Source organism: Taudactylus pleione, unplaced genomic scaffold (genome assembly GCF_031769625.1).
Source record: "Taudactylus pleione unplaced genomic scaffold, aTauple2 ptg000479l, whole genome shotgun sequence".
Lineage (NCBI taxonomy): Eukaryota > Metazoa > Chordata > Amphibia > Anura > Myobatrachidae > Taudactylus > Taudactylus pleione.
In genome coordinates, this window is record NW_028284881.1 from 3,175,720 (window position 1) to 3,200,000 (window position 24,281).

The 24,281-nt window shown below is 39.8% G+C and overlaps 1 protein-coding gene across 3 annotated transcripts in view; it reads right to left on the reverse strand.

Annotated features, from left to right (window-relative positions):
* Positions 1–539: 539 nt before the first annotated feature.
* CLIP1 (CAP-Gly domain containing linker protein 1) overlaps positions 540–24,281 on the reverse strand; it is a 181,915-nt gene continuing 158,173 nt past the window's right edge. For all 3 annotated transcript variants that reach the window (XM_088449167.1, XM_088449166.1, XM_088449168.1), the window contains 6 exons: positions 22,905–22,957; positions 16,998–17,115; positions 8,285–8,444; positions 7,721–7,776; positions 4,162–4,289; positions 540–2,549 (listed from right to left, as the gene is read on the reverse strand). In XM_088449167.1, coding sequence (XP_088305293.1) covers positions 2,321–2,549; positions 4,162–4,289; positions 7,721–7,776; positions 8,285–8,444; positions 16,998–17,115; positions 22,905–22,957 — 744 coding nt within the window. In that variant the 3' untranslated portion in view covers positions 540–2,320. The remainder of the gene's footprint in view (positions 2,550–4,161; positions 4,290–7,720; positions 7,777–8,284; positions 8,445–16,997; positions 17,116–22,904; positions 22,958–24,281) is intronic.

A 24,281-nucleotide genomic window follows, 5' to 3' on the forward strand; every position in this document is an offset into this window, starting at 1 on the left:
TGTTTGATCTAAACAATTTGTTCAAAGAACACTTTTTTTTTCCATTTTCCGGTGTTTGGGAGCAAACTTTGATTGTCGTTTGCTTTCATACCTTACCAGATTTTCATTCCAACCAATCAACAAGTTGGCTGGTTGGATGTAAGTTGGTCTAGTGTGTGGCCAGCTTAAGCCTTCCACTGGATGGATTTGGACGAAAACTTCAGAGTGCTAACTTTGGATCCCGGATGACATACTAGGGGGTTGATGTCCTGGTCGGACCTCCCGTGGGTGTACGCTGGGCAGAACTTTGAGCGGGGAGCCTGTTCTGGGCCTTCCACTGGATGGATTTGGATGAAAACAAAAGCAGAGGGGTGGCAATTGGTCTGGGATGCATAACTTAATAACTTGAAGATTTAAACCCGGGCAATGCCGGGTATTCAGCTAGTTTTAAGATGGAAGACCTGATCAGCAACATACTCTGAGCAGTTATACTACTGTTTACCATGAATAAATAAATGTACTCTAAGCTATTCTACAGAAATACAGACAAACAGCCTTTTGTCATTTTTATTTATTTATTTAAGATGCAGTTGTTGCCTTTCAAAAAGAGGTCTACAGATTTTTTGACAAATTATACCTGTACTATTATATTACACAAAATATCAGCAAATTTGCTAAGTTAATTCAGCTTTTAATAGCCAATTACAAATTCATCCATGGAAAGCCAGGTACAGAATTCTCAATATAAGAAAGCCCACTTAAGAACAAACGTATTACATGGACAATAAATATGTACTGGATATTAATACATTATATTGATAGAAAGTTTATTGTTTTTAATCACGTTTTAAACCTTTATTTGGAGAGAATATGTATATTTACATCATCCATTCATCTACTATACACTAATGCATCAATTCATATACATATTCAAATAAATTTCCTTATCAATCTAAATTATTATTAACTTAGTAACATTCTATAAACAAATTTGTACAATATAAGGTGTCGAGAAAAGTTATTACGAATATTTATATTTCACTTTAAGTGGAAGGAGGGATTCATTTATTCAAGAAACGTATAAGAAACATAGAAAAAGAAATACTGCAACAGTTTATATTATTTCAAGAATGGTCAGGATAGAAAAATCCAATGTTCAATTACAAATGTAAAAATTGTAATCGTAGATATGTTTTGTGATATAGGCTGGGTTTTTGAAGAAGTCCGAGACGCAAACAAAATAATGGCTTTTGGACAAAAGAAAACTAATGAGGAAAGCCTCACTGCTTGTGAGAGGTCTAAAGATTATATAGGTCTACAGGTGGTCAGTATTCAAACTACCCAACTGAGAACAGTCAGCAGCAAGTTATTAAAACAGATGTCACACTGGACCGTAGTCTGGTAAAGGCGACAATAAAAAGGGATAAAACTATACAAGTTTCTTTTCAGATCTTGAACGGGGCAGCATTCATTTGGCCCACAGATATACTAGCATTTTCATACAAGATGATGGTTAAATGTTATATATTAATGTTTGTTAAATATCCCAGTCAAGTAAAACAGAGTGGCAGCAATACTCAGATTTAAAAAGGGAGCTCTACTGAGAGTGAATACCAAATAAAACATGGACAGTTCATTATATTTTTACACTGTATAATTACCGTAGTACTATCAATACTGTTAAAAAACATAGTTTGTATGTCTTCATTCGATGCATAGAAGTGTCAGCAGACTTATCATTACATCCTACACCACTGATTACCAGTTGTGTTACGGCGGATGTGTTAGACAAGTACTTTTCCCATGGTCACCTTTCTTAACAGCATTGATTTTCATTGGTTTAGATATTATGTGCAACTGTAAGCATTTTATCATTGGTTAAACCTGTAGTTTTCTTCTATTTGTTCACCACATTTTATGTTAGTGAAAAAATAAAATAAAAGCCTGATATGTAAATTACATCCAGTGTCATGGGCTGAAGGCATTTAAATGTACAAATGTAAATACAGTAGTGCAAATATAGAACATAAGAATAATATACATGTACTGACATCTGGTGAGTTTTTAAAACAGAGGCTAAGATTAGATGAGGTTTCGCTCATTAGATCCAATCACTTTGCAAGCCCTTATAATGGTATGATGAAGCAAAGCTCAACACAATTCATTGGTTTACAGTAACAGCCGTAGTTTAGCCAATGCAGGGAAACCATATGCATTGCAATTGTAGTAGTAGTAGTAGTAGTAAATGTTTGCAGAAAGTTCCTGGAAGCATGTGCACATGAATGCTGGTGTGGATGATATATCCCACACTGAGAGAATCAGCTATTGCAGACATTTCATATTAAAAGGTCTCATCATCATTGCAGCTGTTTGTCCAGTGCCCAAATACCTCACAGATCTCACAATATGGTCGCTCCTCTTTTCTATTGCCATGGAAGCTGGAATGAGGAGAAATATCTGGCAACTGGGCCTGTGTTGGACAGTCTTCTGTGTCATGGAGATCAAAACAGTCACAGATATCGCAGAATAGACGAGGGGGCACTTTCTTCTTGGCTTGAGTACCATTTAAGCTGAAATACAGAGGGAAATGCATAATATTCAGTTACTAAGCACTATTTCTTCTTGTTTAGAGCTGTATTTATTACAATCCGCATCCGGATGGGATACATTTTTTTTGCCTAAATTTACACTGTGAAAGAATATGGTCACGTGAAATTAATAAGCGTCTTTTGCCGGGAGATGGGCGCCGATAAGAGCCAGTCCTGGCGAAGAGCTGGAAGGAAAGTGATAGCTTACGCTACCACTCTGCTTCCTGGCCCGGATCTCCCGTGGCTAATGCACAGCTGTCGGCTTGCGCATGTGTCATTGGCGGCGATATAGTAGCCTATAGTCTACTATAAACTGTGCTCTGCAGAAGTCATTAGGGGCTGGGGTCTAGCTAAGGAATGTTCTGCATTATGGAGCATGTTACAGTAAATCCAACTGCATAGCAGCCCCCGTAGACACCTATGGGGGCTGCGTGTGTGTTCGGAAACTGAGGCACTGCAGCAGATATCCTGCAAATATTGAATAATAAATATGCCCCTTAAAGTGTGTGGAGATTCATGCCCACTCAAGGTATTCAGTTGCTAAGAACAGTTTATATACGGTATTAGTTGGTTAGAACAGTTCCTTCTGCTAAAAAGGGCAAAAGCAATTAATATGGCATGTGCTCATGGGCAGTTTCACATCCACTAGTGGCTTGATGTCCTTTCACCATGTTGAAGTATGGATCTAAAAATAGTAATGACAGGATCCCCTATGAGCAGGACGACGTATTTCGTACAGACACCAATTATTTTTTTTTTTATTTAAAATGCCCAATAGACGCTAAAATGCTTATTGATCTGTTTTTGGCATATTGGGGTGTTTACGAAAAAATGCAGTCAGCATTGCGCCTTGTTGGTAGAGATGTAAAATCTGCTCACAATAGCATTTTTCCACTGCATTGCTCATCATCATTAAGGGGTCTATGTACTAATAGTCATGGTACTACCGTGATTATTAGGTATCCATCTTGCAGGGGATATTTTCATTTTTATTGAAAATATCCCAGCTATGTACAAAGGGGAATTTGCAGGGACATCGGTTGCGGTAACCGCTGCCCTTGAAAGTCTATCCCCGGCAAATTGTAGTAGTCTTTCACAGAAGTGAAAGACTTCTCCGGGGGAAGCAGACACTGTCATGTGCACAGTGTCAGCTTCCAGTGCCGGCCAGTGCTGCAAGGGAGAAATCTAAAGATCTCTCTACTGCCACTGAAGTCCCCGCAGGCCTAAGGTAGTTTACGCCATCTGAAGATGGTGTAAACTACCGGGGCTAAACTCCGAAAAGCTTTGCTTTTTGAAGTTTAATACATAGGGGTCAGATCGTAGTCTGAATGGGGACTGCAATCTGAAGTGCAAATTAGCACATAGGAAAATCTACATAATATTATGCAGAAACTACAGTTTCTGCATAATTTTATGTAAAAAAATAGCTTGATATATAGGCCCCTAAATGTTCTAAACTTTTAGAAGAAAAGACAGGTGCCTAGTGTGCAGGAAAAGTAAGCGTTTGTCATATGTACCAATGATTTTTTTTTTCTCTATATGCAGGGTTAATTAGGTTTACTACATAAAGTTTACACTGTATTGCAACCAATACCTGTCATAGTTCTCCATTTCTTCCACATTGTTGACATTAAGTGATGCTTCAACCATTTTGTCAATTTTTTCTTTTAGATCTTCGTTTTTCCTTTGAAGATCACATATGACCGAATTGAGAAAATCAATCTAAAAAAAAATAAATAATAATACTGAGAAAGCATAAATGGCATCACATTCTGATTTGTTTTTTCCCATTCCAAATCATCTTAATTGTAAAATGCATTTGTCCATTTGTTTGTCTGTCCAGTTATGCATCTGGACATCCCTGCACTGATTGGGATGAATCCAATGCTAGGTGGTCCAGTTGGATCCTGGCCAGGTTTAATTTAAGCTTTAATTTGAGACATGCACCTCCCAAATCTAAATCCCTTTGCACATTTTACATCTGCCCCACTTGCAGTGCAATATGGGTTTGGCAAGGTGTAAAGTTACAGTTTATTTTTGCTTTGCTCCCAACTCAGAATCTGGCCCAAAATTATTCTATTTAGTCATGCCTTAGCATTGTAGAAAGCGCCATCATATAGTACAAGGACAATATGTACACTTGTTTGGCATACCTGTACATCTAATTCTGCAAGTATATGCGGAAGGTTATCTTTTTTTGTATCCATATGTGTTTGGTCTTACATTAGATGTACAATTTGCTAATGTAATACAGAGTTGAATGTATTAGTGCAGGTACATAGTCATTTACTTTGAATCTGAGAATATCCTTCAACCATCTTTCCCCATGCACGATAATATTTTCCCTTTAAAAAAGTGCTGTGATGGGAGGAGTTTAGTTGGGTGGCATCATCATCTCTGGAGGCCAACTTGTCTCCACCACAGAGTACTACTTTTTTTTTGGTCAGGATCTCAAATGGTATTATTAAGAGATGACCGTATCATTACAGGGACTAGGTGGTGGGTTGATCCTTCTGAAACACTTGTGACTTACACATTTGACCAGAGGGTAATGAGTATTTTCTTCATCTTATAAAACACCATCCAGACTAGTACATCTCTCGGTCTTTGACGTGTGAAAAACTTTAAGCTCATGGTACGATATGCTCTACCTTAAAACACTGTAATGTATTCAATGCCCGCTGCCAAACATTTGCCAACTACTTCCACCAGCTCATCTAAATTATCTGAGGTTATATAATAAGGGATGCCCCAAATGTGGTGATTGATTGTATTTGCTGTGGTTCTTTTAATATTTTCCAAAGCTTCAGAGTGATAGCTTGCCAATACACTACTTTCAATATATCGGTCAGGGACTGCGTGACATCACCAGTCTTTGGCTCCATTTTTGCTTCAACCTCAGATATGATTTTGTTCAATTCCTTTTTGCAAAGCATTTTATATCTTTGGGAAATCTTAATTGGTGATCAGAGTGTAATCTCTGTACTCGGATTCTGGAAGCCAATGTTTCTTTATGTGTTGAGCCAGTGCCATAGTCTTGAGATATTGTTGCAAAGTTTGTGTTGAAAAGTTTAGGCTGTGTTGCGAGTGCTTTAGTCCTCCAACATGAAGTGGTGCAACTAACAAATGATGCTACCGTCCCACAACAATAGCTTCACCCCTTTATAAATGTATAATTTCCTAAAGGTTATCACAAATTTGAAAAAAAACTTATTTTGTTGTAATAAATCTATAATCAAATGCAAAAAGTAACGTTCGAGACTGCTATGAACGCCTTTGCTTGCAGCATACTTATCTTTACAATTCTTACTATGGTTATAAAATCTGACACCAACAATGGCCTTCTAAAAACTTTTAAAGACATGTAAAGTAGTATGAAGTCTGATATCCAAAGTTTTTCCATTTGTAATATTAAAGACCAAAAGTATAAGAGCATTATTTTGCTATAAGTTAAGCTGGATACACACTATACGATATCTAACCCAGCCGACGGTGCGATGTAAAGATACTACGCGCACAGTGTACACACTGCATGATAGCGATGTGTCGTTCCATATTGCATGTAACAGAAAAGAAAATGGAAACAGTTGTCTGTAGGAAGCACTGTTCAACCAGAAAACAATTTATTTTAGCCTCAGAAAATATAAGTAACATAATTAAAAGCATACGGCCATTGCACAATTATAAAATATATCAAAAACCATTTTAAAAACATATAAAAAAACCTCCCATTTAAATATCACTGAAAAAACTCAGTCCTTGCCCATATAAACACAGAACTTAGTAGTAATTGTTAGGAAGAGTTGGGTATGGCATCCCACATTTAGAATCCTGACTGTCAGAATGCTGGCAGTGGGATCCCAATGTTGAAAATGCAGGCAAATTTCGGTAATTATTTTCAAGCTAACCCTTACCCTAATCCCAACCCTCCCCTCTCGCAGCCTAACTGCCAAACTCCCCTCAGCAGCCCCCTGCCCCCGGAGCCTACTCCTAACCTTCCTGCAGCCTAACCCTAACCCTCATACTTACCGTTAGAAGTTGTCAGCATTCTGACCCATCGGGATCCCGCTGCCGGTATTGTGAGCGTCGGGATTCTGACTATCGGGATGCTGACTACATCCAGTTAGGAAATATATTAACTGAATCAACGTATGTTGCAATTTAGTCATTCAGTCCAAAAATTGATAGACATTTCATATGTATTCCGGATAATAATTGTTAATAGTAAATCCAAATGATTAATATCAAATAGTTTGGTTAGTATAAATACTCCTAATCCATATGGTGTTAGTACTGTGTACATAAGATTGTTGTTAGTATAGCCAGTTAGTTACTATGGTAAACATGCAGTTATTATAATGGAGTGTGCCAGTGTTATGAGCACACTTCATATTTTAAGCCAGTCCAGCTCCACCCCAAATTGACAGAGTCCTCTTACCTCCCAGCTGCTGGTTTCCCTAGTATGCAGCTGATTAGGAGGAAAAGACAGTAGACAGTAGGGAAAACAGGACACATATAAAAGAGCTATATGAAATACATCCAGACATGAAAATAAAGGGTAGGTAGGGCCTTGCTCATTAGGGAGTTACATTCTAGTGGGAAAAGAACCAGTGTATGAAGGGTTCAAGATACTAGTATTACATTTGACAACGTGTGATATTGTGGACACTGGGTTAAAAAGAAATCCTTTCTTGCTATTGCTTTGAAACAGGTTTTTTTTTTTTCCCAGAGTTAAGTTTATTGTCTATATTTAATGTTACTCACTACAAAACCTTCCAAAATTCCTTATTTTTCATAAATGCCAAGAGAGTTATTGACTGTATGTATTGATTTTAAGCAAGTAATTATCAATCAGGTATTGTGGCTTTACTCTCTTGCCCAGAACACAAATTAATTAGGTATTCACAATGGCATGAGATAGGTAGGTCCTTATCACGCTTACCCTATATAACTGTTCTTGGTGACTCTTACAGCCATGTGTCATGGTATCAAGGTCTGTCAACCTTACCATAAGATGCAGCCTACATGCTCAATATTCTGTTGTACATCAGGTAAACCTTCATCACCATTCTTAAATCAATGTTCTGTAAACTAGGATATTATAACTGTTCATACACATTATTTAGAGTAACCTTTTGCTGATAAATGTATACCTGTCTTTCCATGGATGTGCCATCTTCCTGGTACTGGCTGTTCAATGATGCATCGCCTAAGTTAAATGTAAAGGGCATATTAGAAAAAGTCTATACTGTACCAAAAAAAACAAAAACATGGAAAGTACTTATATAGAGCAATAGTATGTATATTATGAAGCATTTAAAAAACCCTTAAATATATACACTGTAGGTTGAGAGTCTACGTGAAAAGAAAAATGGTTTTATCCCTCAATTATCGGATTTATTATTTAATTTATTATATAACCTTATATACAGACTAAACAGATGCACCAACTTGTGTAACCTGCCACTCATCTGGGATAGAAATTATCCTGTAGAAGGCTTCAGGATTCTTAATTCCCATTATCCAAAAGGTGTCTTGTTAAGGTCTATCCTATTCTATTTCTCATTCCGTCTAGAACTTATTTACGAAATTAAACACATTGTGATTCAAATATTTTCCTAAATGTAGCATTTTGTGGCTTTATATGTGTTGTAAAATGTACTTAGGGTCAAAATTATTCCATAGTAATACCAGGGCACAATTAAGATACTATCTACCTGATGAGTTTGATAAGTTGTTGAGCTGTATCTTGTTCTCGTTCAGTTCCTTCTCCAGGTTTTGCACCTTTTGCTCCAACTTAAGTTTTTCTGACTCCAGTGACTTCACTGCAAGCTGTAAAGTTCTTGCAGACTCATTTTCTCCACGTAGTAATGTAACCTAGTAAACATGCAAAATAAATATATTTGGAATAACTCGACTTTGTTTCCCTTGTACCTGAGGAAAAGCAAGAGAACAAGTTGTGGCAAATTCGCAGGAGTAGGTGCATATCTACACAAAAACTAATATAGTTAATACCTTGTCATAACCACCAGTATTTAGTAATCAACTTGAAAATAAAATTTTCAAAAAGGAGCAAAGAGTTCAAAAACTTCATGTTAAACAGCACCTCAATGTACTATAATAGCGCTCTCTACAAAAGTAACATGTGGTGGAGCATTCCTGCAGCTATATGCCACAGCCTTCAGTCAATGCTGGAATGACTGCAGGGACAGGTCATAAAGCTGGCAAACATAAAAAGAGTATGTGACTAGCAATTCAGTCTCACATTTGAAATGATCTCCCCGCTCATGTTCCTATTTAATAGTCCACTAATTTGGACAAAGCATTTCTGATGCTGACATGCTTCACAGATCTATTTCTCTTGGGAACAAAGATTGGATGGTACTGAAAAGTGTAGGCTGCATCATGAATAACACACTGCAAAGTGAAAATAGTCAGCTCTCAATAATACAGTAGTTTAAAAAAAGTCTAGCCAGCATAATATCAGCTTGTAAAATTTACAGGCACATAGTAAGAGGTCTCACATGATGACAGACGTGCTTAGAAAATCAGGAATATCACATGTATAATGGCAGTGTTAAATCATTCCTCAGTGTTCCAGATGAAACCAGTAGAGGTAGATTAAATTGTGTGCTGCATAACACAATGAGGGTACCAATGTTAAAGCTATTTAGAATAGAATGAATAACCCATAGTTATGTTGGACATTACTTTCATCACACTATTGGCAGCACATACTGAACCCATTCTGATACATGAGACAAAAGAAAAGATGTCTGCAGATAATATACACCCAGAGCTGAACTAAGAAAATTTGTGGTGTTAAAATGGTCATCTTGCTAGAATTCACAATCTTTTTGATGAATTATCCTACAGCCACAGGAATACCAACAGCTGGCACAAAATGATCAACTTCGCATTTAAATATAGTCTCAGATTCGCAGACTTACACATATACTTAACAAACAACCAGCACTCCGAATACTGACCTTCAGATTCATAATCATCACTTGTTGCAGCAGCTTATATATTAATATTAAGTCACTCTTTATATGTGCTTCCTTCACCATGCAGCAATTAAAATACCCTTAAATAAATGTACCATGGCATATAATTGATGCTGAAGAACAAGTCACATAATGCTGGGGATGACTGTTTCCTATTCATTCGCAGAAGAAAAAGCTACTGTGTCATCAGCATCTCAGCAGCAATGAAAGCATCACACATTGTGCACTTATTCCAAAATGACAAATCTTCATTGACTTAATATCTAACTAGTTCTAGTCACCGAAAATTGAGCACATCAGAACATGAATGGCTGCAATTATTTACAGCTACCTGACCTAACTGATGCTAAAATTATTGTGTTTATGTCATGTGCTAGGATTAAAGCATGTGAAACAGGCACTTCATATAAATAAAGTTGGATAGGATTTGAAAGCTAGAAAATGTTCAAAGTTTTAATTTTTAAAATGTAAGTGTTAGAATTTTAATTTAATGTGTATTACTTACTGTCTGTAGTCAAATAAATCATCCATAAAAGGCTCTGGCAGCAGGAAAATAGGAGTTATGGTAGACTTACCATTGATAACTCTTTTTCTTCGAGGTCCATAGGGTCCACAGGGATAGCATGGGGATAATGTGGTTGTAGTAATCCATGCACCAGTTAAGCTTTCAGCTCCCAGGATGCCTCTGGTCCTCCTCCACATATACCCCCGCCCCAAGGCATTCAGTTCTGAAACAAGCCCAAGGCAGGAGAAGGAAAGAGGAGAAGGAAGAACAATTATACGCCAGATACACTCTCAGAAAATGAGGGAATCCGTGACCGAAAGAAAAATACTCAATGAAGCCAGGTGCATCAGGGTGGGTGCCCTGTGGACCCTATGGACTTCGAAGAAAATGAGTTATCAATGGTAAGTCTACCATAACTCTTATTTTCTTCTTCAGGGTCCAGAGGGATCCACAGGGATACCATGGGGATATCCAAAAGCAGTTCCCCTAAGGGTGGGGGACGCTCCTTAACAGTAAAGATAACTTGCTGCCAAAAGGAAGCATCCAGAGAGGCAAAAGTATCAAAGGCATAAAACCTAAGAAAAGACAGAAGACCACGTGGCTGCCTTGCACAATTATTCAGCAGAGGCACCACAACTAAACACCCACGATGGCCCCACAGACCGGGTAGAATGTGCTGTCACCATGTTTGGTGAGATCAGTCTGTGTGTACATCTGAGAGATAGTCATACGTAACCATCGAGCCAGAGTCTGTTTATTAGCTGGCCATCCTCTTTTGTGAAAACCATATAGCACAAAAAGAGCATTTCATTTTCTAACAGAGTTTGTACACTCCACATAGATACGGAGAGCACGTACCACATCCAGGGAGGCTTCATCTACAGAAAGGTCTGAAGACTGAAAAGCTGGAACAACAATCTCTTCATTATACACAAAATCGGGACACTACCTTAGGAAGGTAACCGTCCCTTGTATGGAGAACAGCTCTATCCTGGTGAAAATGTAAAAAAATTGGGCAGCGACGAGAGCATTGCTAAATCAGAGACTCTGCGTGCAGAAGAGATAGCGAGGAGAAAAAGTGTCTTCGCTGTCAACCATTTCAAATCTACAGAGTCCAGAGGTTCAAATGGGGGAGCTTGTAGCCCTTTGAGACAAATCCCATGGGGACAAAGTGTGGTTGAACTCTGAGAACCCCCTGAAAGAAAATTCTAACATCTGGCAGAGAAGCAAGATTTCCCTGGAACCAGACTGACAGTGCATAAACCTGCACTCTCAAGGTGGCCAGGCGGAGACCAAGGTCTAATCCAGCCTGTAGAAAAGAAAAGTACCCGGGAAACCCTGAAAACCTTAGGGTCATACTTTCTGTGGGTACAACATTTACCAAAAGACTGCCAAACTCTGTAATAAATGTGGACAGAGGAAGGTTTTCGTGCCCTAAGCATTGTTTGAATCACAGAGCTGGAGAAACATTTGGCTCTTAAGATGGAAGACTCAAAAACCACGGCGTCAAAGACAGACTGGGTAAGTCAGGATGTAGGCAGGGACCCTGTGCTAACAGATCCGGCCATAGAGGAAAAGGAAACAATGTCTATGGATAGATTCCTTATGTCGGTGAACCAATGACGTCTGGGCCAAGCAGGAACCACTAGTATTACTGTTCCGCCTTCCTGCTTGAATTTCCTGAGGACCCTTGGGAGGAGGAAAATCGAAGAAGAGAGATACGCCAGTATGAAGTCCCATCTTACTGCCAGTGCGTCCACTAAAGGCGGCTGGGGGTCTCTGGTACTGGACCCATGCCTGGGAGCTTGAGATTGAGAGGTGATGCCATGAGGTCTATATATGTTAGACCCCATTTGTTTACTAGGAGTTGAAAAACCCCCGGGTGGAGAGCCCACTCTCCAGCATGCATATCTTGACTACTTAGGAAGTCTGCTTCCAAATTGAGGACTCCCGGGATGAATATTGCAGAGATAGCCGGAAGAGGATGTTCTGCCCAAACCATAATGTTTGTCACTTCCCTCATGGCTGCATGACTCTGTGTGCCTCCCTGATGATTAAGATAGGCTACTGTGGTCTCATTGTCAGACTAGATCTGGACCGGCCTGCCCTGGAGCAAGTCCTGTGCCATGACGAGTGTATACTGCTCGAAGCTCCAGAAAGTTTATGGGCAGATAACTTTCCTGATTTGTCCATCTTCCCTGAAACGTGTGATGACCTGTCACTGACCCCATCCGTGAAGACTGGCGTCTGTGGTGAGAAGCACCCAATTTGGAAACCAGAATGGGCGACGTTTGTCTAGTGATCCTTTTGTAGCCACCACAAGAGAGCCGAACCTCTGGAGTGAGAAAGATCCTCTGGGTCCTTATTAGAGGATACTGTCCGTTCCACCGGGAGAGACTCAATCGTTGCAGAGGCCTGGAATGGAACTGAGCATATTCCTGGTAGGAATCGGCGGTTTAGTCAACGAAGGTAATGCTGTACAGTCTTGGGGGCAGATGACCTAGGCTGATTGTGGACTGTGGACTGTGAGCAAGATGCCTTTGAGCTGTGTAGCAGCTTTGAGGGCTGGAAACCTTGGCTGGTTGCGGCCAGTGAGCCGTGAGCAAGATGCAATATTTGGGCCGTGTAGCAGCCTTGAGGGCTGGAAATCTTGGCTGGTTGCGGCCTTTGGGCCGTGTAGCAGCCTTGAGGGCTGGAAACCTTGGCCGGTTCCAGCCTGTGGGCCGTGAGCAAGATGCGGCCTTTGGGCCGTGTAGCAGCCTTGAGGGCTGGAATGCCTTGGCAGGTAGAAGCTGAAGATAACTTAGTGTAGCCGAGTTGACACCAGTGATGGTACAGTGGAGATGTACTTAAGATGCTGGTTTGTACGACTTGTGCTGCCGGGTTGACACAAGCATTGGTACGCTGAGGTGCGGCCTGTGTCGCCAGGTTGACACAAGCGATGGTACGCTGGGTTGCGTACTTAGGTCGCTGAGGTGCAACCTATGCTGCTGGGTTGACGCAAGCCGCTGGTTTGCACACTCAGGACTGCGAAGGCACTCTGTGCCACTGGGATGACGCAAGTGGCTGGGAGCTGGAATGCGCATCGGGCCGCCTAGATGACACAAGTGGCAGGTGGCAGATGTTATGCGGACCATGCTGTCTCGATGGTACAAACGGTAGGCAAGAAATAAGGATGACAGGATAACTGGAACTCATCTGGAAATAGGAGACTGACGACAACCGGAAACACGTGAAACGCTATCACCGGCATCGGAGCAGCATTCACACCAGGAGGAGATAGAAGCAGGAGCCAATCCAGATCAATCCCGGCATGATGGACAGGAGGTAAGAGTTTCAGTGAAAGCTCGCCCAGCTTTCGCCTCACCCTGCATACGCAGTGCGGCGGCTTGTGACAATTCCACCATGTCGAAGGTGAATACCATTGACCCCAGGACCTGCATTGCTGATAGGAAGGATACCCTTCGATTGCATAGCATTTTGCGAATTCGTAATGATAGGGCCACAATCTTGTCCTCTGGCAGAAACACCCTTTGTGTCTGAGAATCCAGAAATGCCCCCAGATGTACCATCTGCTGTGTTGGAGAAAGAGGATTTCGTCCAATTGATGATTGAAGATGGTGTTATAGAACAGCTGGAGACTGTGCCAATATCAGGTCATCCAGATATGGTACTATTCTGACTCCCTGACGCCTGAGGTAGGCTGTCATAACCACCATTCTATTGGTGAAGATCCAAGGGGCTGTTGATAGACCAAAGGGCAGTGCCTGAAATTGGTAATGTTGCTGCAGGACAGCAAACCGTATACATTTTTGGTGGGATGGCGTAATAGGCACATGCAGATACGCATCCTGAATGTCCAGGGAAGCCATAAAATCTCCAGGTTCCATTGCCAAAATAATTGACCGAAGAGTCTCCATACGGAACTTGGGCGATGAGACACGTTCAGTTTCTGCATCAAAAATAGATTGACCCACAGGACCTGGATTATCACCACAGCCCTCAGCAGGGAGCAAATTGCCTCCTGGAGGGCCTAGGCCTTGATAGAATTTGATGGGAGAGTTGTGCAAAACATTTTTTGGGGAAGACGCCTCCGGAAAGTGAGGGCATACCCCTGAGAAACCACTTCTTGGACCCAAACGTCTGTTGTTTGACGCCAGTAGTCCGCAAACAGAAGTCGGCCCCCCACCATGGGATCCCCCAGGAGGTGGCCCGCCCCATCAGAGGGTTTGTTGTTCGGCTTAGAAGCTGGACGTCAGGCCGGTCAGGACCGCTTAGCTTGCTGCTTGCTTGTCCTGTGAGAACTAGATGGCCTGGAGGAAGACAGTCCTTTTGCTCGTCCCCGAGGACGAAAGGACCAAAAAGCAGACTTCTTAGACTTCAACATAGCTGTTGATGGCGGACCTGCAGATTTTGAAGCTGCCAAAGTAGCTATTATCTTATCTAATTCTTCTCCAAAAAGTAAATTCCCAAAAAAAGGTAATGATTCCAGAGCCTTCTTTGACCCTGTATCTGCTTTCCAGGACCTAAACCAAAGGACTCTAAGAGCCACAATTGAGGTTGCCGATGCCGTGAAGCTAGGACCCCAGCATCTATTGCAGCTTCTCCCAAATACTGTAGGATGCTGCTTCCTCCCCGTATGTGGGAGATATACGTCAGCTGTTCTCTGGTAGCATTTGGTAGTCTCTTCCAATGCCCCCGTCCATTTTTCAACAGCCTTGGCTACCCAAGCCCCAGCTGGTCGAGTAACAGCTCTAGATGATGACTATACTGCTTTAAGACATGTTTAAATTTTTCTAATCTGTAGAATCTTTAAGAGAAGATGCTGACGGAATAGGAAACATAGCATTCCTGACTGTGTCACGAGTATCCACAGTAGAAGGGATCTCCCACTTGTTAATTCAGGAGCTGGGAAAGGATACAACAATGCTAATATTTTCGTAACATGGAATAGTTTATCCGGGTTACTCCATGCCTCCTCCATAAGCTCATTGAGCTGCTCAGACTTAAGAAACTCAGCTTTTACTAGCTTCTGGTATTTAAACACTGGAGCCTTCTTTCTAGGAGCTGGTTCATCATCCTGTATATTTAGGATTGATTTAACCGCCCTCACTAAAGAAGGAACATCCACTGTAGAAGGACGGTCCTCCTCTCACGAACTAGACCCTGGAGAAGAACACGGGGCATCATCGGATTCCTCCGATGTGTCTGAATCTCCATGCTGAGCAGACTGATAAAAAGAGAACGTCCGCTTAGTCGCCTTAGTGACTACCGGCCTGTTTGCAACAGTTGACTGAGCCATACTCTGACTTGAGTGGGCCTAAACATCCACCCAGGAAGGATGTATAGGAAGGGCAAACATAGCATGCTCTGGATATCCCATTAAAGGAGGCAGTGTGTGAGTAGCTAAACGATCCACTAGCTGCGTCATCACCTGAGACAAGGAGGACACCCACGATGGCTCCTGTACAGGGGCTGGTAGACTGGACTGGTGAGGTGGTTCTGTGTAACAGACAGCACACAAACCATCCTTTATAAAGTCCTGAGGGGACAACCCTGCTAAACAGGATGAAACCAGTACAGGGGCCTCCACCTCCTGTTTCCCTGTACTTTTTGACATATCAATTATAAAGGTAACAATGCAAAGTAATGTGACAGCCTTCACAAATAACAAGTAAATGTGAAGTACAAAGAAAACCCCCATACATCAGCATTGGAATGGGTGGAAAAACGGTGATAGTTATAACTGGCAGTCAGAAAATAAAGGCAGTAACAACACAGCAGCTAGCAAATAGTCACATACAATGCATATGTAATTAAGTTGCCATAGACCCTGTATCAACTACTCAAACATGAGGCTTGGTAGGATATAGAGCACCATATACCTGACCCAGAGGAGATGTATGCAGAGAGACTGACCCAAAACCTCCTGAGACCAAACCGCTTCAGCAGAGCACCAATAGTGGACTGTGAACAACTCATATGCACAAGGTGAGTAGGAGGAGCACAGGAAAACCTTTGCTGGATATGCGTCTGGGTCGGAGCTGCCGGAGAGTCTACCTCCCCTAAGCTGCATCAACCGGCCGGGTACGCTGGCCTCATGGCAGCAGAAGCGTCTGCTGCCGATCATAGGCATCAGACGATAAGGCCCCAGTGGTCTAGCAAGGGAGCAGTCGCCCCGGGCCCTCTCTGCAGCGGCTTCCGGCGCGTCTCCAGGGCCGGAAGCAAGGACTGCCACGCGCGATTCCCTTCAAGTGATGAATCGCCTTACCTGACATCTCCATGCGTCCAGTTGCAGTCCGGGCCCCAGCATCGCTGCTAGCAAGCTCTGCCATGTCCCACCGAATCACCAGAGACGTTACTGGTGTTGCAGCATTGATTGTTTAAATATAACAATACACTATGAGGATTTTAAAATTGGATATTATGACTTCCAAGCATATGTAATACTTGTAAATAAAAATGTTTTGCACAAGACTTTGTATTAACATGGCTATTATCAGAGATGACCATCTTGTCAAATATACACATTATCATTAATGAACACTAATCAGATACATTTACATAAACATACTAAAGGGAAAAGCATACGCATCTGTATTCAACATATATTACACAACACCTTCCCCTAAATAACATTGCACAAAACTATCGTAAAGTAATTTGTATTACTTCGAGTCACATACTATTTTGTATGCCGTAATTCAGACTTTAGGCACTGCATGCTAAACATTGGTTGCTAGGACAATGGACCACAATCATAGAAAGAATAAATAGTAATATTTACACCTGCAATCTAGAAAGTATTGTTCACCATAGTGAGTATGGGAAGCAGCATCATCAAACCAAAAAGTAAGCAAAGAAAATAAATGGGATACATATATTAAGGAATATCATTTAATTATATACCACTCGTACCTCCTTTCTAAGTCTTTCCAGTTCTTTGTCCTTCTCAGTGATCAAGGCACTGGTACTGGTGAGAGATTTCTGTAGAGAGGTCTTCTCTTCATCAAACTCTGTCTTTAGAATATATTCTCTGCATAGAGAGAAAGTCAGAAACCAAACAAGAGACAAATAACTAGAGAACATGTGCATTCGTATATATGTAGTAAATTCTATGCAGTTCCATTGGGATAGTAACAGTCTCCGACTGAGCATGGTATCAAGTTACATACAAATCCTATGGGTAACACAAAAGGTGTGCTAAGAAATGGCTATTATATTACAGGAACATGTAAAATCCAGGCATTCAGTACCTTAGTTGGACTCTTTTTAGGCAAAGTTTGAACTACAGTAGATACTAAGAAATACAAGGCTGATACATAACACATAGGGGGTAATTCAATCAGCCGCGGGTTTTACCTTGCGGCCAATTGCCGCGCCGAAGCTATTCAATTAGCGGGGATTACCCCGCGCACGAGTCACCACAGACGCAATGAACCTCGCAGCTCATGGAGGTGCGAGGTAAAGGCAGCTGAAAAAACACCAAATCAAGCTCGCACACGGGAAAAAAATCCATTTATTCCGCTGTTTACGCGTAATCAGTGTGTTTCCATGCGCGAGTCCCGATTTTTCATTGCGGGGGAAAAAGGCTATTTAACGGAATAGCCTTTCCCCGCACCGCAGAGATTTTGGTCGCCAATCAGTAGCGGGGTAAACCCCAAGGCTAATTGAATAGCTCCCCTAATATCTGATGCATCACCCAGTGTGGCTGTCTGTTTTCAAATAAAATGTACATTTTTGTAACTAAAATTGTTTTACTTTAGGGATAGGCTTGGGTTTTTTGTCAACACACAAATTGGGGTATTGATGTGAGGTGGAGAGTCTTAGGGGGTCGGGTTAATTTAGCCTTTCCTTAGACTAAAGAAAACCTTGAACGCTAACAAAAAAAGGAAAAGATTTTATTTGAAAAGGACAGCCAGCTGTGTTCTCAGTGGGCACTGCCTAAAGCTGGAGTAGGTCAACAGCATCATATAGTGGAAACAAAAAAAAAACAGCCTTGTTTTTAATAAATTATGGCCGGTATCCAAATTTTCTCACAAAAAAAATGGGCTGTTATCGCGATGGTCGTTATCAGGCTATCCAATTAGATCCCCTTTTTTGTGTGTTTTTACGATCGCAGACATTAAAAATGGGGCAGTTTTCCGGGATTTTGCCTGAGGCAGATGAAACACAATCCCTGATGACTGCCATCTTTTGGCGCTAATTGGATAGCCCCGGGGGATCCATTAGTGCCCGAATGATGTTGGGGGCTAATTTGATACCGGCCTATGTCTGTTCCATAATTTACTAAACCCAGATTTTACAATTTGCCTGTTACATATACCTGGTACTTCAACAAATAGAACAGTAGTTTATTATTTGTACTGTATGTATCATTGGAAGTCTTTCATAAAAATTACCAAGCGACACAAAACATGCACAGCTGTACTGCACAATAAGCATGCAAAGCATTGGGCATGATGATGGAAGGATCAGCTGGTCCTCTTCAGTAGTTTTATCATCAACTACTGATCTCTACAATAACCTCCAGACAGTGATTTTTAAAAAGAAAGAATAATCAATCCGCAAAACAGAATGTATTTCCATGTAGTCAGTACGTTGCAAATACATGATTCACTGTGTGAGAATAGCTTGGCAGTAATGACTGAAGCATTGCATGAATTCAGTTTGAAGAAAGAAAGATTGCATTAGCTGCTAGTAGCTATAAAAAATAGTGGTGATAAAAAAAATTAAAGTATATCAAATTTGTACATATTAAAACAATTTGTAGTCTTATCAACACTGTTCGCTTCCTCAAGAAAACAGAAAATACTTCCCAATGAGTAATAATTTCCCCTGTTGGGATACCTAAACAGATATCATTCAAGACCTTTGATTTCCAACACATGAAACAATGCTGTATTAAATAAAGTAAAAAAAAAAGAAGCAGAGCGTACTGATGACTATGCACATTTATACAGGAAAGTAGAGTAGCAAGTGGAGAATCTAAACATTGCTACACCTAGCAAGTGAATAAATAAAAATCAGGTGCCGGGGCCAAGTCCATGTGTTACATATGGTGCCGTATGCAGAGAATGGTAAAAAAAAACATTTAACCTCACCATCTGGTTATTGCCGAATATCACTAGACTTTCCAGAAAAATTTAATTGCTTAGTTTGTACCAATTCTTACTTTAAATAGGTGAAAAAAATATGTGGACAGTTCTAAACCTTTAAGTGTTAGTAACGCTATAAACTGTTCGGCTAGTAAAGCAACTAGGGAAGCAAGTTAAGTAAAAGGGACAAAAAGCCAGAAAGAAATCATAGGTAAAAGGAGCAATTATCTTTATATGTCCTCCATTTAACAGAGCACAGCACCTGATTACTGATCTCACAAAAGGCAGCCTTTCATAGAGTGCTGAACTACAATTCCCAGCACACACTAAATCTGCTCTAGCTGATAACAGATTCTTCTCTTATTACTCATACACATATTCAGTAATGAAATAAGTACCTTACTGTGTTACTGGGTAAGCTTAAAAATGCAAGATAACAAAGACCACATGTTAGAAAACGTGAAAAGATAAAATCTCCTTTTTTTGGTTGGAAAAATAATTGTAGCTTCATTTTTCTTTTACAAAAACAAAAGCAAGACACTTTAGGACATACGCAGCCAAAATACGTACAACAATGCTGTACTAAAAAAAATATATATATATATAAAAATAAAATTGAAATAATAATTAAAAAAAGACTATTTGTTGTAACGTGGATAGACTTTCTTCAGTCTTACCATTAAAGACACACAGATATAGCAAAGGAAGCAAAGTAGAAAGGGAGAAAGGAATGGGATGAGCATTGATTAGCAGCGCAAGCTGGAACACAGCAGGACAGTTTGCAATCCACAAAGATTCAATTTCATTACAGTTCTAGGAAAATGACCCAATTTTAATTCAAAGAATTCTGTTCAGACTTCACTAAAATGCTATATGTAAGACCTTAGCAAGTGGGAGCTGATGTGAAGGAACATTGTAGTAAATTATATTTTCCCCAATCATTTTTACAAAAGTCCTGTTTATTTGCACTGTGCTATAGCAAAAACAGATACAATTGGAATCTATACGGTAAGGGTTACATACTACTTTTTAGCAAGGGAATTAGTTTTCTGAAAAAAAGGATAGGTGAACCTCTTTTACCCTCCACATAACTACTCTTCAAAATACATACATTCCAAGATTGATCAACAGAAAGAAAAAAAATATTTATATGTATTACAGAAAAATTTAATACATTAGAAAAAAAATTACATTTTCCCAAAAGTATCAGAGCCCAGGTACTAGTAGTCATATAATGGCTGAACCCATTTACACCAACTACTGACAGCCGTTTTGTGACTATCCAATTATTATACAAATCAGTACAGGTGAGCGGTTCGGTTTTGGCTTGGTTAAGTTTGGCTCTAAAAACAGAATTTTATTGGCTATCTGCTCTCACGTGTTTTGAATAGCCAATGGGATAAATCCGAACTTACACAAATTTGGCGAAAAGAACCAAGTAGAACCGAACATCTCATCTCTACAAATTAACTAGTTGGTGGAAAAAGAGCTGTAGTTGAGTTTGCCTTGGTCCTTATATACATTAGTTACTAAATCAGACATATGAAAGCTTGGTCTGTTCAGTTGAAGCTGCCGTCAATAATCTCTATAGGGAGAGGAAGGTCGGTACACAATAACGCAAACGCTTAATGGATCAGAAATATTGCTTGTTGCACTAGAGAGATCGATTATATCTATTGTTTACAATGAGACCAGTATATGAGATTAGCAAACCATACCATCAAAATATTTATGCCCATTAATGCTGTTGTCAAAATGTGGAAGCTGTAGTAAGCTGTTGACACCAATTAGTAACTAGGACGAAAAACTACAGAATGCAGGAACTGACATTTAAAAAGGATAAGTAAACAAATGGAATACATTTGAAATCTTCCTTCATAACAGACACTTTAATGCCCCCTACTAGACTAGTTGTGCAAACTGTTTCTACTTTCACAGACTGCTTTCATCTTTGGCACATCAGCCATACAAGATTGCTGAGGCCTTCAGGACATGCCCCTTTCCTTTGTTTAAAGGAGTCAGGCTCTAGTTTTACTGGGGTTCATTTGCATCCTCTATTTATAATGCCATGCATCACACAAATGAAAATAGTAATTCTCTATTGCTTCCCACTTCTACCAACCTATATTGTATGTCCATTTTCAATGGGGTAACATATATTCATTATATTAAGCAATAGCTAAATCTAATACACATAACTTGGCAAAGCTGCTTTTGGATTACATTTTAAAAACAGGTGTAATGTGCTACAAAAGTATTAGGTAATAAAAAAAATGAATGTAAACTTACACTGCACAATATTGTCCAATATATTGTGAAATTATAACGGGTTAGATTGCTATAACAAAGTTAAATGAATCTTGCATACCATGCATTCCAAGTCTGCAATGTAGACAGCTTAGCGGGATTTAGTAAATGCTAGTGAACAAATGGCATGGCAGCGGCATTTCTAATGTGATGCAAAGCTATTCAATGGAGATGCATGCAAGAATACAACTAGCTGCAACCAAGGTCAATAAGGATATCAATCATTGGAGTGTATACAGTACTGTACACTTCATGTGAATTTTTTATAAAGATGGCATTTAATACTCAACGATTCAGTCATGAACTATGAGACATACAATATATGTTCAGTACAGGATTGGTAAAATGCAAGGAATCTCATAACCTTATGCATGTATATACAAAAATACTTCAGTTGTTTACTGTTTATTGTAGGGGTGAATTTAGGTTATAAAAAGTATCTGGTAATGACCAATAAAAAAAACAAAAAATAAAATAAAAAAATGCCCCAAAAGTTAATTTAAACTAGTGGTGATTTGTCAATCACGCAAGACTACCCAAGGTGATCACTCCGGCTAATTCCGAATATTCCCTATTCAATTGTAAGAACGTTTTGTAAAAATAAAAATACAAAAAACCATCAGATCAAAAGCATTGGCAAATTGTTAGGCTCATCAAATCTTCTGTAGTGCTTGCATTATTCTAACAGCTTGGGAACATAACAGGAAATATAATGACACCAAGAAATCAAATGTGTATTTATAATTTTTTAGAAGCACAAATTGGACAAAGAAGGTGCAGCTTTAAAATACCTCGAAGTCATTTTTTCTGCCACCCAAATATCACTGTGCATCACTTATTATCGTGTGTGTGAAAAGTGTCTAAAAGTGACAAATCTAATAACAATGGGTACATAAAATATACAGGGCATAATGTGGATAAAATAGATAGAATAATCGGTATTGTTTCAGGGCATTAGAAGGTTAACAGCGGCATGGGGTATTTCAATCAAGTCAACTTCTATGTATCAAGATCTAAGTAATAGGGATCTGTCTATAGTGCTACCCCCTTCATCTAAGTCACAGTTCCTCAGGTGACAAACGAACCATGAGAAATAATATGGATGAAGATAGCTACACAGAGGTGCAGCACAGATCAGGCAATAGAATACTTTGCAGAACTGCAGAAACTTTCTATTACAAACGTATCAGAAAACAGTAGAGACCTATTCAAAAATGTGCTTCCATTTGCTTACCTGGCAAACACCACAGTAAGCAATGCTTTGCAAATCTTTACCATTTATAAGTGGACTGCCAGTATGATTGTATTTAAGCAAACTAACACAATTTAGCACTTTCAGCTTTATTATATAAAATTAAGTAACAACTCAATTAACCATGCAGATACAGTCTCATTAAAAATTTGGAAGAATAGAAAATACCTTTTTTTCATCTCTAGCAGCTGATTATTTAAAACGGACCTCTCCTCTTCAAGCTATTAAAAAGAACAAATATAAAAATTACAAGCAGTATTTGCAATATTTTTTTTTACAGTTTGTGAGGATATATTTTAAGTCAACTTTGACTTGATGCATTTACTATAGCTCAGCGGTTATCAATCACTTCCCACCTGGCAGCCCATTTGCGTTATTTGTACTATCATTTGCAAAACAAAAACTTTGCAATGACCATAATTGCTATTAAATAAAATGTTTAGGCATCGCTATAAATAAAAGCAATAAATGAGCTATAAACAAGATTAAAACAAATAAAATAAGAAACATGAATTGTACATGGATATTTCTCACATATTACAAGTGAAAAAAATACAAAAATGGTCCACATAGGCTTTCTTGGTAATTGTTTAAAGCTTTATGATGTAACAATTCCAAGGATAAATTGTTTCCGTTTTTAAATTTAACGATTACATTTTTTTTGTTTTTGCAAATATTGATTCTTTGCATAATTAATCTAATTGTCAATAAAAGCCTTTGACACTTATGAAATGCTTGTAATATTACTTCAGTATACCATAGTAACATCTGACAAAAAGGTCTAAAAACACTGAAGCAGCAAACTTTGTGAAAACCAATACTTGTGTGATTCTCAAAACTTTTGGCCAAGGCTGTAGTCAGAAGTTCTAACATTAGGGGCTCTGTGTCAAACAGGAACTGGACTTCACTAGACCTCTTTTATATAGAAAATACCAGTGATCATGTCACTGTGTTTTCCTGCCTGTTATCAGGGTCCTACTTCTATACTTGAGGCAACGTTTCCAAAACTGGGTGCTGCAGCGCACTTGCAGGGGTGCCACACAGGACCGGGCCTGCCTACCGCTGGGTGTTTCTTTTATAAAAAAATTTTTTTTAACAGCTGTAGAGAGCAAGCCCAGTGTTTGGGGCCCTGTGGTTCTCGTTATTTTTGGAGAACCATATTAGGGAAGCACCAGGTGGTGGTAGGAGATACAGAGCATCAGCTCCAGTCCATCCTTCCTGCTGCTCTGTTGAGACTCTAGGGTCAGAGGAGCATGTGCAAAGCCCTGATTAGTGGACCCCAGCAGAGGGAGGAACTACAGCGGAATGTTCTGGCATCATGGAGGAAGGAACTGCTGGCTCCATATCAAGGTGGAAGGTACCTCAGATGGTCTTCTCTGTGTGTGACCCCTCCTGGCTGTATTGATCTATGTATGTGTCTATGTGTGACCCTTCCTGCAAGTTTGTTTAAATGTGTCTGTGTGACCCTCCCTGTCTATATGAGACTCTGCTAGCACCAGGCATCTGCTTTGCCAAAAACGTCTTTTTTTTTTTTTTTTGCATCGG